Source organism: Xiphophorus couchianus, chromosome 6, assembly GCF_001444195.1.
Source record: "Xiphophorus couchianus chromosome 6, X_couchianus-1.0, whole genome shotgun sequence".
Taxonomy (NCBI): Eukaryota; Metazoa; Chordata; class Actinopteri; order Cyprinodontiformes; family Poeciliidae; genus Xiphophorus; species Xiphophorus couchianus.
In genome coordinates this window covers 30,657,628-30,671,665 of record NC_040233.1, presented here as the reverse complement: position 1 = coordinate 30,671,665, position 14,038 = coordinate 30,657,628, and the positions used below count along the sequence as shown (strand labels likewise).

Here is a 14,038-nt window from a genome sequence, read left to right as displayed (position 1 = left end):
TAGCGCTCAGTTGCAGTGAAGCTGAGCCGATATGTTTTCATTCCGGAGACAAACGGCCCAGAAACTTCATTTAAAAACACAACGCAGAGTCGAGGGGTGACTTGGGCCGGCCCGGTACTACGGAGTGGAGCAGAACCCGGTTACAAGAACATAAAGCCGGTTTCACTGAAGTGATCCGATGTGACCCGGTCCGAGTTTCAACAAGTCCAAGTCCCAAACTGACCAAATATGTAATTTAATGAACAATTTACAAACACATATTTAAACGTTTTTATTTGGAAGAAACAGGAAGCGAAGAAGATCTGGGTAGGTTCCGACCCAAACCTTAGCGGCACCAAGATGTTTCAATAAGAACCAAAAGCTAATAGCTAAACATGAAGCTAAAACAGCAGCATAGATAGAAAACATACGGTTTAATATTGAACAAAGAATTAAAGTAAAAAAAATAACACGAGACAGAAAATAAATTCCTGCTGTGGATAAAATTACATAACAAATCGCAGGGCTGGCCCAAGGCATAAGCAAACTAATCAGCCGCCCCAAGGCCACCAATGGGCCCCCTCAGTGAAGTAGATTTTTAATTTTGTTTTTAGTAATAATTTCTATGTCATTATAATAACATAAAACTCACAATTTCACCATGAAATGATTTGTTTTTACAATAATATATATTTGATAATGTATGTGGAAATTATTATTTTCTTGATAAAAAGAAGTAAAATAAATTGCTCTTGGGCCCCCTGGTGGCCGCGGTAGGTACCGCATGCTTCCCCGGTACCATGAGCTGCTGTTCAGAACATCTAAAGGTCCAAAGGTCAGAAGTTAAGTTAGTAAAACTATGTCTCAGAAAAGGACCGATCCTTCAGGGAGGGAGAAAAGAAAAGGAAGAATAGAAACAGCCAAGATAAAGGTTTGTTTTAATGAGCCTTGCTAATGTCATGTAAAGATTAGTAAAGCTGCTAACAGAACATTAGCTTGATAGCGACCTGGACCGGTCCAGTTCAGCAGTAAACATTTATGCTGCGTCTTTGTGTGAAACTGAGTTTAAACTTTAAATGAGTTGATTCTCTGGATATTTCTATAATTAAATTGAATGAATGATCTAATGATTGGGCTGCTGATTCCAGCCGGTCCACATTAATAGCAGAACTAGAGGGCCCCAAAACCAAATTTTGCTTAGGGCCCCATGGAGGCTTGGGCCGGCCCTGACAAATTGGATCAGAACCAGGTTTAATCTGGGACAGTTCTGCAGCTTGACCAGCAGGAGGCGCTGTTAGCAGTCGCTCCCTCCAGCAGGATCTCTGCTGCAGCGCCATCACAGTCCTCCAGGTGGACCCAACCCCCGACCAGAACCCAAACCTCCGGACTGAGTCCAGACCCTGAGAACCTCCAGAGGGAACAAGACATCTGGACTTCAGCGCCGCTCCGGGTCACACGGACCGCAGTCTGTAGCGGAACCGGACATCCGAGGAGGGCAGCAGGATTCCCAGACCGGCTCGGCTCGGGTCCAGACCGGGTCGGTTCTGCCCGTCCTCCAGCTGCAGGTCGAAGTACAGCAGCAGCAGACAGACAAACTGCTTGATCTCGTTGATGGCAAAGTATCGACCGGGACACATGGACGATCCGGAACCAAACGGCATCAGGAAGTAGGACAGCTTCTGTCTGTCTTTGGAGAAATCTGTCTTCCCTTTGCCGTCCTGCACGAAGCGGTCAAACCGGAACGTCTGCAGAGACACGAGGAAGACGGGTCAGAGGAAGACCTGGACCCGGTTCTGTTCTCAGGCTCAGGGGCGGATCTAGAAAAATATCTATGGCAAGAGGGGCCAGGGATTTTTCAGGGGTGGCAGCATATGCCACTATATATATATATATATATATATATATACACTGTATATACAGTGTATATATATATATATATATATATATATATATATATATATATATATATATATATACACTGTATATACAGTGTATATATATATATATATATATATACACTGTATATATATATATATATACAGTGTATATACACTGTATATACAGTATATATATATATATAAATGTCTCATTCTCACATTTAGCTTACACAGACCTAACATTGGACTAAATTTACTTGTTCTAAAATATTGTTTTTAACTTGCATCGTTTCAAAATGAGCTTCATGTAGCACTAAGGAGTAAATATAATTTCTTAATGTAGTATAGTTAATTATTTTTACGTCTTTCATATTCCTGCTAATTGATATGTATTACTGGATTGGACAGTATCTATTAGTGATGCTTTGTGTCCAGAAAACCATTTTATTCTAATGCAGGACGAGCAGAAATCTGTCATGAAAATATTAGATTATCAGATATATCTATTAAGTCTGATTTAAAATAAAACTGAGAAAACTGAAACAGAAATTCTCCTTGATACAAATCTATAAACAGTTTGGTTTCTGTTAGTTCTGTCAAGATGCAAGAAAGGATGAATTTCCCTTCTATTGGTCAATGTTTTATTTTAATTCGGTTTTTGTCGCTTGTTTAATTTTTATTAATTGTTTAATTTTTATTAATAAAGCTGATAAACGGGTGGAGAACAAAACTAGACAAAACCATTTATATTCTGCTTTTTCTCTGTGTCGGCATGACGCTCCGCGGACCTGTTGCCATAGCAACCGACAGACAACAGCTCTACCAGCAGATAAAGCAGAGATTACGTTCAAACCTATCAGGGGAATCAATACCAGAAACTAACGTTTCCCACACAAAGAAGTATCAGAACCACCAAACAGAACATCCAGTCTGTTACATTATGCTGTCAGGCTTGATGTCTAGATTGTGATTATTAATCTATTTTGGCCTGAACACAGATTAGCTGATTTAAACTCCTGCTGTACTGATGACTTGGTGAGCAGCTTGTCCTGTTTTAGTGCTAACGGAACCAAAACACAGCGAACTGCGCAGCATGTTACGGTTATCAGAGTCAATAGCAGCTAGCAAGTTAGCCTAGCATAACTAGCTCACTGTTTCAATAAATCAAAACTTTTTCCTCACCCGTTAAATGTGAAACCTTTGAACCTTGTTATCTATGGCTGTCATACGGTTGAATTAGCCGCTAAATATTGCGTCCATTTTTCAGATTCTTTGCGTGATTGTGGTATTTTCCTGACCAATGAACAGCAGTGGCGCAGGATGAGTCACTAATATCCATATGGATGCTGCTACCTCGCACTTCCCGCTACTCAGCAGCTTACATTGTGTTGCCTTCAATGTTGTCGGAAAAAAGAGATTCATGCGCTTAACTACTTATTGAATTCATAGTCGCCAGCTGGGGTGGCAAAAGGGGTAGCAACTCCCACCCTGTTGCCACCCCAGCTGATCCGCACCTGCTCCGGTTCTAACTGGGATCCAGTCTGTTTGCTGGACTCTTTGAATTTAAGGTCAAGGTTCTGGTTCTGACCCAAGTAGACCCTTTAAACAGATCCACGGTTTGAAGAGTCAGATCGAGGTCCGGGTGATCCAAACACAATTGGACCGCCTCTGGTTCTGGTTCTGGAAGGTGTTCCATCTCTGAAAGGCTCCACCGGTCAGAGAGAACCGAGGAACGCTTTGAGACCCGAAACATCTGACAGAACCAGGTCCAGTTCTGCTAACCCAAGCTGAGCTGAGCCGAGCCAGGCCGAGGGAAAAGGGGCATTTGTGATCTAATAAAATCACCTAATTTAGACAAAAACATGTAAAAGTTTTGCAGGCACATCACAGTAAATATTCAATAATAAAAACAACAACAGAAAAACCTGCAATCAGTAAAACAATATTTAGCTGTAAGGCTCTTAAAGCCTAAATTATAAATAAAATCAGATAAATCTCACAACACTGATGTCAAATAATGTCAATCAAAATAAAAAACCCTACAGTAGATCAAACTTCCTGGTAGCGATAGCATGGCTAGCTGCTTTCCCCTGCTCTGATTGGTTGTTTCTGACCCAGCGGTGTAATTCTGCAGAACACCTGGAGGGGGCAGAGCAGCGAAAGTTTTAATACATATGTTGAAACGTTTCTTTTTAGTGACGTGCTGCAGCTTTAAGAACATGTTTAGTGAGAGTTCACTGTGAGACGTTACTCCTGTAGCGGCGCCCCAACAACCAGAGCAGAACCAGCATCGATCGGCACACCACCAGTACTTAGGTAGGCAGATATCTTCATCCAGCAGAGGAAGACCCTGGGTGATGCGTTGCATGCGGCGGGGTTTTAAGGTGACCTCTGATCCCGTACCTGTGGGTCGTCGTAGACCTCGGGGTCCAGGTGCAGACTCTGAGGGTACAGGGCGATGATGTCTCCCTTCCTGACGCCCACCGATCGGTCGGAGTCCAGCCGCAGACTGAAGTCCTCCTGGGCCACCCGGATGTTCATGGAGGCCGAGGACAGGCGGAGGCTCTCGTTGATGGCGCTCTCTGAGGATGGAGACGGCCCGTTATCGACCCGCTGCACCACTGACCTGAACGCGAACTGGAACGCACCCAGAAAGACGAGCTTGTCCAGCTGCTCTTTGCTGAGCATGATGTCGCTGCTGTTGCTGAAGTCCACTCCACTGTCCCGCAGGACATCAACGATCTCCTGGCGCACCACCTTCAACGCCTCCACCTGACTCACCAGGAAGTAGGCGGCCCAGAAGGTAGCGGGGAGCGTGTTGCCCACTGACGCCCACAGGATAGCGAAGTGATGAGCTGGAGGACAGAAGACACAAAGAACTGAGACAAACCAGCTGAAAAGTCCTCCAGAACCAGGGAGGATGTTCTACAGAAACCCAGAGCCTCCTGAGGTTCTGGTTCTGCATGTCATTGATATCGTTTATCGGGTCACCATCGTCCTCCGGATCATCTACCAGCTTTATCGACGTCCTTCAGCTCGTCGTGCTGCTCAAACAGCTCGGCTCTTCTCTGGATGAACTGGGAAGTGTTGGTCCACTGGGCCATGTGCTGTGGCAGGAAGTAGGAGATCAGCTTCTGGCGGACGGCCAGGGTCCGCCCCAGCAGCCAGATGGGAATCTGAGCGATGAGGAACGGGAACATGTTGTCGAACTTGTGGAAGTCGTTCCTCAGACGGTCCATCCCTCCGTGGCGGACGCCGGTCGCTGGCCTGCCGTAGATGGTCAGGAATGTGGCCTCGAACATGACGGAGCAGCAGAACTCGTACAGGCTGCCTCTCCTCCAGTCGCTTTCCCCGTTCAGGTGGTCCTGACGGAACACCAGCATCAGGTTACCCATCATGCTCTCTGTCAGCGGTGCCAGGTGGTCCCCCTGCAGCAGCTGGAAGGAGCGCTTGATCTGCTCCCAGAGGCCGGGGAAGGCGGTGCGGAGGACGGGCGGGTAGCCGAAGGTCAGAGGAGCCACCTTGTTGGTGAACTCGTGGAAGTCCAGCTGCCGGCCCTGCTTGATGATACTGGGGTACAGCAGGGGGTCCATGATGAAGGTCATGTATTTACCTGCAGTAGACAGAAAGACCTGGTTAGCATCCCAGAACCGCCCACCTTTCAGCTCCTGACTGGGTTCTGCTGAAACTGAGCCAGGTCATGCCGTGGGGCCCATCTGGAACAATCTAGACCAGAGGTCTTCAACACTGGGGTCACTTTCCCAAGGGGGTTTGTGGAGGTACTGTATATTTTTTAAAGTTATGTGTTTAAATAGACAAAAATCGTGATCCATGATGATCCATGGTGGGTCATCATGGATCGAGTTTTCCCTCCTGCCAGCAGCTTCAGAACCCACCTGCGATCCGGACCGTGAACACGTCCCCATGCTCCCTCCTATGTTCCTCCAGGAACTTGTGAGCGTCCTTCCCGAAGTCCAGAGCCTTCCCCACGAACGGGATCCAGCCTTTCACCAGTGGAGGCTCGCCTGGTTTCCTGCAACCAAACATTCCCAGATCATTCCTCTGAATCAGATCATGGTTGGATGTGAGCCCAGAGCAGGGTGGGAGGAGACGGCAGGTTACAGCGGCTGTCTCCTCCCACGGTAACGAGTCACCGCGTGAACTCTGGACTCCTTGGAGTTCTGCTGCTGGAACTGGGACACACAGAGCAGCTCCACTCTTCATCCTCCTCTGATCCCATCGGAAAGCCAACACCTTTCCTGTTTCTCCAGCTCTCAGCTCTCTGCTGCTCACAGTCAAACACAGCCCAGGTTCTGGTTCTGATCCAGTGTCTCAGCTGTTCCTCTGAGATCCCGACATTCCTGTGATCTGCTAAGCAGTTCTGGATCAACACTTCTTTGGGTTTTGTGATTGTTACAGAATAGGTAGTGAGACCCGATCCGGAGCGGGAACAGGACCAGACACGCCCCACAGATTCCCTAGAGGAATCCAGACAGAACCAGAACCTCAGCAGCAGGAAGGGAAGTTCTGGTTCTGGTTCCCTGAGGTGGACATCAGACGAGCCGAGACGAGTCAGGAGGAGACGCTCTGCTTCCGGTCACAGATCTCTAATTACAGAGGAATGATGTCATCATTCTGTTTCCTCCTCTGGAGGACACAAGGCGTCCATTCTGGGATGCAGAACCAGAACCAGAACCAGCAGGTTGATCCAGCAGCAGCAGATCTTTAATCCGGCCAGTGATTTATAAACTACCAGCAGTTTAAAGTCTTTTTAAAGTTTAAACTGAAAGACTGTAGAACCGGATGGTGTCTCTATCCTCCTGGTTCTAGTCAGAACTCCAGCAGCAGCGTTCTGGACCGTTGTGTTGTCAATCAGACCTGTGAAGACGCTGCTGCAGGAATCAAAGCCACTAAAGAGAAACTAAAGCCTGGATGAGTTTCTCTGATCCGAGACTTTAGTCTCTGGTTCTGGAAATGTTCTGCAGCCAGGAGAAGGTCCACTGTGGGTCAGGTCAGAGGTCAGCCTGATCTCTAGTTTACTGCTGGAACAGCGGAAGCTGTGCATTGACTCTAGATTTATAACTCTAGCTCTATAACTTTGAATCTATAACTTGAGATCTATAGCTCTGGATCTATAGCTCTAGATCTATAGCTCTTAGATAGTTCCTCTTCAGGTCCAAAGATAACTTCAGTTTTATTTCTATTCAGCTCTAGAAAGTTTGGACTCATCCACACATTTATCTCTTCTGAGCAGTGATTGGATGGGTCAAAGGTCACCTGGTGACATCATAATGTAGTGCTTTGTATCATCTGTGTCGTCATGGTAACAAATTGTGTTTCCTGCTATAACCTGAGCCAGTGGGTTCCTAGGATGGAGCCTTTGGGAACCGGTCCGGACCTGCAGCGGAGCCGTTAGCTGCTGACTCAGTTCCTCTCTAACCGAGTCATGGCGGTCAGGGTAAATGCGGTGACTTCCCCTTTAAGATGATGAGGATGAAGATGATGAAGCTCAAAGTTTTATAGAAAAGTTTCGGATCAGAACATGCGGCTCAGCCAGGAATCATCTCCATGTCAGGGAAACATGGAGCTCCAGAACTTTTCCTCTCTGTGTACTGAATCAACTTCTCTATCTGAACCCAGTTACAGAACCGAACCGGTCCGGAGAGTTAGAACTGACCTGGTTCTGCCGCGGAGGATCCAGAGCAGCAGACCGAGCAGGAGGCTGATCAGCAGCGGCAGCAGGAAGGACATGGCTCGGCTCGGCTTCGGTTCGGTTCGGGACGGGAAAGGGACGCTGAACTCTGATCCGACGGAGGGAGGGAGGGAGGGAGAGGCTCCTGCTGGCCGGGACCTTCACAATAAGAGCTGTCCCTTCACAATAAGAGCTGTATTCGGTTCTGAACCAGTCGGTCTGGAGGTTCTACAGAACCTCAGCCTCATGGTGCCAACTGTGTGGTTCTGGTCCCAGCAGAACCAGTGGAGGTTCTGTTCACCTGCTGTATCTTGGTTCAGAACCGATGAATCGGGTCATGAAAGAAACCAGGCAGTTTCAGACTGAAGCATTTTATTCACACTGAGGAAGAGGAAGATGATGAAGGGTAACAGTCAGAATGACAGAAACCGGTTCAGAAACGGACACGGTCGGTTCAGAATTGGTCCAGTGGTTCTGAAGCGGACCGGGTCACACGGCCCGGTTCCAGCAGTTGGTTCTGATGGTTCAATCCAGACTGGGAATCTATGGATGGATCCCAGTGGAGTAGTGCTAGTTTCCATGGAAACCCAGAAGCACAAACCCTGACCGGAGCGGTCCAAGCCCGGTTCTGTATGATTGAAGCCCTGTGATTGGACAGAGCCAGGAGGAGGCGGGCCTCCGCTGCACACCTGGTCAGGTACGCAGCTCAGCAGGAAACTGCAGGAATGCTGGAGATCAGAGGAGGAAATGACCCGGGTCTTTGTACTCTTGGATCCTGGGAACGCTGGGAACACTGGGAACGCTGGGAACACTGGGAACATCAGAGGTTTTCCTGAGGAAAACATTCGGACTGGATCCTCTGCCGATTCCCAAACCGGTTCCCAGCTTTACGACCCGTTAGTGTTCGCTCAACAGGAACCAGTCGGGTCAGACGGTACCGAGCTTACCGGGACCGGTCGGTTCTGGTTTCAAGGAATCCAGTTAGGTAAAGTGTAAACATGACGACGTTCCGTAGAGCTGCTGTGGGAAAACCCGGATCAGAACATTTGGTCTAGATTAAACACTCAACAGGGAAGTTGTTCTGACCCGGTTCTGGTGTCACTGTTCCTGATTAGAACCGGTTAAAACTCCAGTTCTGCGGTTCGGTCCGTTTGAACAATAAATAGAAAACTTCTGGATTTCTGTTCTGACCCGTTTGTCCCACTCAGTAAGACACTCTGGTTCTGATCCAGCAGTCGGTTCTGGTTCTGACGGGTCACCAGTAGAAGGAGCGAGACAGAAAGTTGGCGGCAGCGCCGAACCAGCTGGACCCGTCCTGGCCCGACCCGACCCGGCTGATCGCCTTGTCTGGGTCTTGAGACGGACTCTCCTCCTCCGGAAGATACTCCGGCAGGTCCAGGTTCTGCTCCACCGATACAGAACCGGCCTCTGTGAAATGGACCAAAATCTGCAGAACACAACAGAACCACCATGATTACTGCTGACCCGGTTCTTCAGGTTTAGGGAACTCAGAAAAAATAACCTGAAATGTTATTAAAGATGATCAGATATGAGGAATTATTGTCTAAGCTAGCTAAGGCTAAACTAACTGAGTCTAAGCTAACTGAGCCTAAGCTAGCATGAAGACTAAACTAACTAAGTCTAAGCTAGCATTAAGGCTACGCTAACTGAGTCTAAGCTAGCATGAAGACTAAACTAACTAAGTCTGAGCTAGCATTAAGGCTAAACTAACTGAGTCTAAGCTAGCATTAGGCTCAACTAACTGAGTCTAAGCTAGCATTAAGGCTAATCTAACTGAGTCTAAGCTAGCATTAAGGTTAATATAACTGAGTCTAAGCTAGCATTAAGGCTAAACTATCTGAGTCTAAGCTAGCATTAAGGCTCAACTAACTGAGTCTAAGCTAGCATTAAGGCTAATCTAACTGAGTCTAAGCTAGCATTAAGGCTAATATAACTGAGTCTGAGTTAGCATGAAGGCTCAACTAACTGAGTCTAAGCTAGCATTAAGGCTAATCTAACTGAGTCTAAGCTAGCATTAAGGCTAATATAACTGAGTCTGAGCTAGCATGAAGGCTCAACTAACTGAGTCTAAGCTAGCATTAAGGCTAATCTAACTGAGTCTAAGCTAGCATTAAGGCTAATCTAACTGAGTCTGAGCTAGCATTAAGGCTAATATAACTGAGTCTGAGCTAGCATTAAGGCTAATATAACTGAGTCTGAGCTAGCATGAAGGCTCAACTAACTGAGTCTGAGCTAGCATGAAGACTAGACTAACTAAATCTAAGCTAGCATAAAGGCTAAACTAACTGAGTCTAAGCTAGCATTAAGGCTAAACTAACTGAGTCTAAGCTAGCATAAAGGCTAAACTAACTAAGTCTAAGCCAGCATAAAGGCTAAACTAACTGAGTCTAAGCTAGCATAAAGGCTAAACTAACTGAGTCTAAGCTAACATTAAGGCTAAACTAACTGAGTCTAAGCTAGCATGAAGACTAGACTAACTAAGTCTGAGCTAGCATTAAGGCTAATCTAACTGAGTCTAAGCCAGCATTAAGGCTAAACTAACTGAGTCTAAGCTAGCAGTAAGGCTAAACTAACTGAGTCTAAGCTAGCATGAAGACTAGACTAACTAAGTCTGACCTAGCAGTAAGGCTAATCTAACTGAGTCTGAGCTAGCATGAAGGCTCAACTAACTAAGTCTAAGCTAGCATTAAGGCTAAACTAACTGAGTCTAAGCTAGGATTAAGGCTAATCTAACTGAGTCTAAGCTAGCATTAAGGCTAAACTAACTCAGTCTAAGCTAGCATGAAGACTAGACTAACTAAGTCTAAGCTAGCATAAATGCTAAACTAACTGAGTCTAAGCTAGCATAAAGGCTAATCTAACTGAGTCTAAGCTAGCATTAAGGCTAATATAACTGAGTCTAAGCTAGCATGAAGGCTCAACTAACTGAGTCTAAGCTAGCATTAAGGCTAATCTAACTGAGTCTAAGCTAGCATTAAGGCTAACCTCTGACCCGATCACAGGTCTCTGCCCTCCAGGGTTCTGGTCAGCAGGTCCAGGTCCCCCAGGCTGGCGGCCCGGTCCAGCCCGGGGTCGTCCATCATGGAGACGGCGATCCGCAGGGCGGCCCAGATGTTGGTGGACATCTGCAGCTGGCTGCAGCGCTGGCTGCACCTCTGCTGGTTCAGAGCCGTGACGAAGTTACTGACAGCCTCCCTGCAGAACCAGAACCGGGTCATAAACAAGCCTTCGTCCCAGTAAGCGGGCTGCAGGGGCGGCGGTACCTGAGCGAGCCCAGGTTGATGCAGCTGATGCCCAGGTTGTATCGGGAGCGGATGAAGCCGGGCCGCAGCTGCAGCGCGCGGCCGTACGCCTCCACCGCCTCGGCGCTGCGGCTGCCGTTAGCCAGCGTCGCTCCCAGCCGGTTCCACAGCAGGTAGTCCTGGAGACGGACACAGGAAGTGAGGTCATCATGACATCATCAGCCTGCAGGGGCCCCACCAGAACCAGAACCAGCAGCGGTCCGGTGCTACCTGCGGTCTGACGGACAGCGCAGCGCTGAACGCCTCCACCGCCCGATCAAACTCTGAGCTCAGGTTGTACAGAACTCCGAGTCCGGTCTGCAGGTCCGGATCCACGTTATCCACGTTCAGCTGCGCCGCTTCCTGGAAGAGCAGCAGAACTTCCTGCAGCGCGGAGCTGGAAGAGAAACATTGGCTTTATCTACGCGGCGCCACCTGCTGCCTGCATCTTGGCCTCCAGATTCCTCCTTGGACATTCGGAGTCGTTTTGGTACCGATGACCCCGGCCAACCGGACTCCTCCGGGCCGCCACGCTGACGTCCTGCTCAGGTGTTTCGTTACCTTGCAGGTGTGGAGCAGCCGGGGCCCCTGCGTGGTGTGGCTGGGGAACCCTGTAGCGGACTCCTGCTCTGGACCAGGTGTCGGTATCTGTGGTTGTGGCCGATCCAGCGGCGCAGAGCGTCGCAGGCCTCCGGCAGCTGGCTGCTGTTGGTGAGGCTGGCAGCGAGCGCCATGAGGGCCGGCAGGTTGTTGGGGCGGAGCTCCAGACACCTGCAGCAGGTGAGCAGTTAGCGACCTCGGTCAGAGCTGAACAGATCAGGTAGACGGGAAGCTGGTCTGACCTCTGCAGCGAGGCGATGGCGGCCTGTTCGTTCTCGTTCTCGGCCTGAGTCGTCCCCAGCGTCTGCCACGCCTGCAACAGGAAACGGTCACAGGTGAGCGTCGACGGTCAGAGACTGGACCACGACAGAACCCAACCAACGGGTCACCTTGGCGTCACTGGGGTCCTGTAAGATGGCGGCCTCCAGCAGCAGGACGGCAGCGTTCAGGTCTCCCTCTCTAGCTTTATCCTGACCCTCAGCGAAGGCGTTGGGCCAGTCAAGGTACGGGTTGGTGGCGCTGAAGTAGTAACCCTGCAGAACCACAGAGGTCAACAGGAAGTACCGCCCTGCAGAACCACAGAGGTCAACAGGAAGTACTGCCCTGCAGAACCACAGAGGTCAACAGGAAGTACCGCCCTGTGATGGTACTTCCTGTGTGACCCCATCAAAATCAGCCTCCATCCTCCTGATGTTGCAAAATGAAAGCCTTTCAGCAGGTGAGCTTTTATTGTGAAACATCTGCAGGATGTTGGTGGAGGTCTGATCTGACCGCGTCGCCTCGGTTGCCATGGTGACTTAACCCTGACAGGATTAGAGGATTAGGGCCGCTGGCCGTCTGGACGGAAGCTGCTGGATTAAAGCTGCAGATTAACTCCAGATCACGGCAGTGATGCATGCTGGGAAGCTGCAGGACAAAACGAGGCGATATCATCAGGGCGTTACCTTCTCCACAGGTGAGCCGGGGGGCGGGGCCGGCTTCTGCTGGCTCTCCGTCTCCTCCAACCAGTTCCTGCGAGCAAGCTCCTCCCACTCCGCCTGCATCTTGTCCCAGAACTCTGTGTCCGACTGCAACAGAACCAGACCAGAACCCAATCAGAGCCAGACCAGAACCCGATCAGAACCAGACCGGAACCCAATCAGAACCAGACCAGAACCCAAAAGGAACCAGATCGGAACCCGATCAGAACCAGACCAGAACCCAAAAAGAACCAGAGCAGACCCCGATCAGAACCAGACCGGAACCCGACCAGAACCAGACCGGAACCCGATCAGAACCAGACCAGAACCCAATCAGAACCAGACCGGAACCCAATCAGAACCAGACCAGAACCCGATCAGAACATCGGAACCAGTCCAGAACCCGATTGGAACCCCAGAACCAGACCGGAACACTGACTGGAACCCGATCGGAACCATATCAGAACCAGACCGGAACCAGTCCAGAACTAGACAAGAATCCGATCAGGACCCTGCCGGTCGTCTCCTCATGCAGAACATTGCAGTGAGCTGGTTCCACCAAGCGGCTGAACTACGCCACCCTGTGGTCACACTGGTCCCTGCAGCAGCTTGGTTCTATATCAGGGGTCTCCCACCCCGGTCCCCAGGGCACGTTTCCCTGCAGCACCTGGAGGCTGAGGAAATTATGTCATGGCTGGAAGAGCGGGCCCTGAGGACCGGGGTGGGAGACCCCTCAGATCTGAGCTCAGACCTCTGACCGACCTTCTTGGATCAGAACCAACAGAACTGCCGACTCAGCAGAAGGAGATCTGATCTTCTAGAATTTCAGTCAGCAGGAATCTGAGAACAGGAAGGTACTGGTCAATCTGGTCAGAACCCGATCCGGTCAGAACCCAACACCTCCCTCTTTAAGGCTTCATCGATCTGTTTCGCTGGGTTCAAGGTCTGCTGATGCCTCACCGGATACACTGGGAACACTGGGACAGTCAGGACCTAGTCAGGTCCAGATCTGGTTCTGTTCCACCAGGAAATCCTTCTGCATCAGCAGGAAGTTCTGGTTCCAGCAAAGCTTCAGCTGACCAATCAGGAGCTTCCAGCCAGAGCAGCACTGTGATTGGTCCACTGAGGCGAGCCGGTGGCAGCGCCAGGAAATCTGACATTACTACCTCTCCTCCTCACCAGAACCGCAACAGAACCAGAACCGGGCAGAGATCTCAGAACCTCATCAGAATAATGGACTCTCCCGGACCAGAACCTGGAGATCAGGTCCAGATATCGGCCTCTAGGTGGCGCTGTAGTTCTGGTCTGGTTCTAGAACGATTACCAACAGGTTCTGGCTCTGGTTCTGATCTGAGCTCAGCTCTGGCCATCTGCTGACAGGAAGTGGCTGGAGGGACACTTCCTGTCACGGGTCAGGGACAGACGGGTCGTTTGGGGACAGACGAGTCGGCTGACAGCAGGTGAGTCTTACCTCTACAGCCGCCTTCGCGCGGACGAACTCGTCCTCCAGGGACTCGTTCCTGCCCAGCAGAGAGCGGGTCCGTCTGCGGAGTCTGGACACGCTGCTGTCCTGCAGAGACGAAGACAGAGGTCGTCCAGCAGCGGTCCAGTCAAAGTAAACAGAAGCCA

General features: G+C 49.6%; 2 protein-coding genes and 1 long non-coding RNA gene across 5 annotated transcripts in view; 1 reads left to right on the top strand and 2 right to left on the bottom strand.

Annotated features, from left to right (window-relative positions):
• Positions 1 to 14,038, bottom strand: part of LOC114146855 (PEX5-related protein-like) — a 34,347-nt gene that overhangs the window by 13,610 nt on the left and 6,699 nt on the right. Inside the window, exons 6-13 of the mRNA XM_028021256.1 lie at positions 13,881 to 13,979; positions 12,395 to 12,517; positions 11,840 to 11,983; positions 11,693 to 11,763; positions 11,412 to 11,621; positions 11,082 to 11,247; positions 10,833 to 10,990; positions 10,555 to 10,764 (exon numbers count right to left, since the gene is read on the bottom strand). Of these exons, the coding sequence (XP_027877057.1) occupies positions 10,566 to 10,764; positions 10,833 to 10,990; positions 11,082 to 11,247; positions 11,412 to 11,621; positions 11,693 to 11,763; positions 11,840 to 11,983; positions 12,395 to 12,517; positions 13,881 to 13,979 (1,170 nt within the window). The 3' untranslated portion in view covers positions 10,555 to 10,565. The remainder of the gene's footprint in view (positions 1 to 10,554; positions 10,765 to 10,832; positions 10,991 to 11,081; positions 11,248 to 11,411; positions 11,622 to 11,692; positions 11,764 to 11,839; positions 11,984 to 12,394; positions 12,518 to 13,880; positions 13,980 to 14,038) is intronic.
• On the bottom strand, positions 257 to 7,725 carry cyp7b1 (cytochrome P450, family 7, subfamily B, polypeptide 1). Of its 3 annotated transcripts, XM_028021262.1 has the most exons (7): positions 7,534 to 7,725; positions 5,753 to 5,889; positions 4,870 to 5,469; positions 4,505 to 4,711; positions 4,260 to 4,438; positions 3,900 to 3,995; positions 1,614 to 1,724 (listed from the first exon to the last, which is right to left on the bottom strand). In XM_028021262.1, exons 1-6 carry the CDS (start codon positions 7,605 to 7,607, stop codon positions 3,933 to 3,935), a joined length of 1,260 nt encoding a protein of 419 aa, XP_027877063.1. In that variant the 5' UTR covers positions 7,608 to 7,725; the 3' UTR covers positions 1,614 to 1,724; positions 3,900 to 3,932. The 3 variants fall into 3 exon arrangements, with proteins under 3 accessions (XP_027877062.1, XP_027877061.1, XP_027877063.1); XM_028021261.1 differs by lacking the exon at positions 3,900 to 3,995 and having other exon boundaries at positions 257 to 1,724; XM_028021260.1 differs by lacking the exon at positions 3,900 to 3,995 and having other exon boundaries at positions 257 to 1,724; positions 4,260 to 4,711.
• On the top strand, positions 8,309 to 8,971 carry LOC114146860 (uncharacterized). The gene is made up of 2 exons (XR_003595973.1): positions 8,309 to 8,503; positions 8,534 to 8,971. It is a non-coding gene; the product is annotated as an uncharacterized LOC114146860 (long non-coding RNA).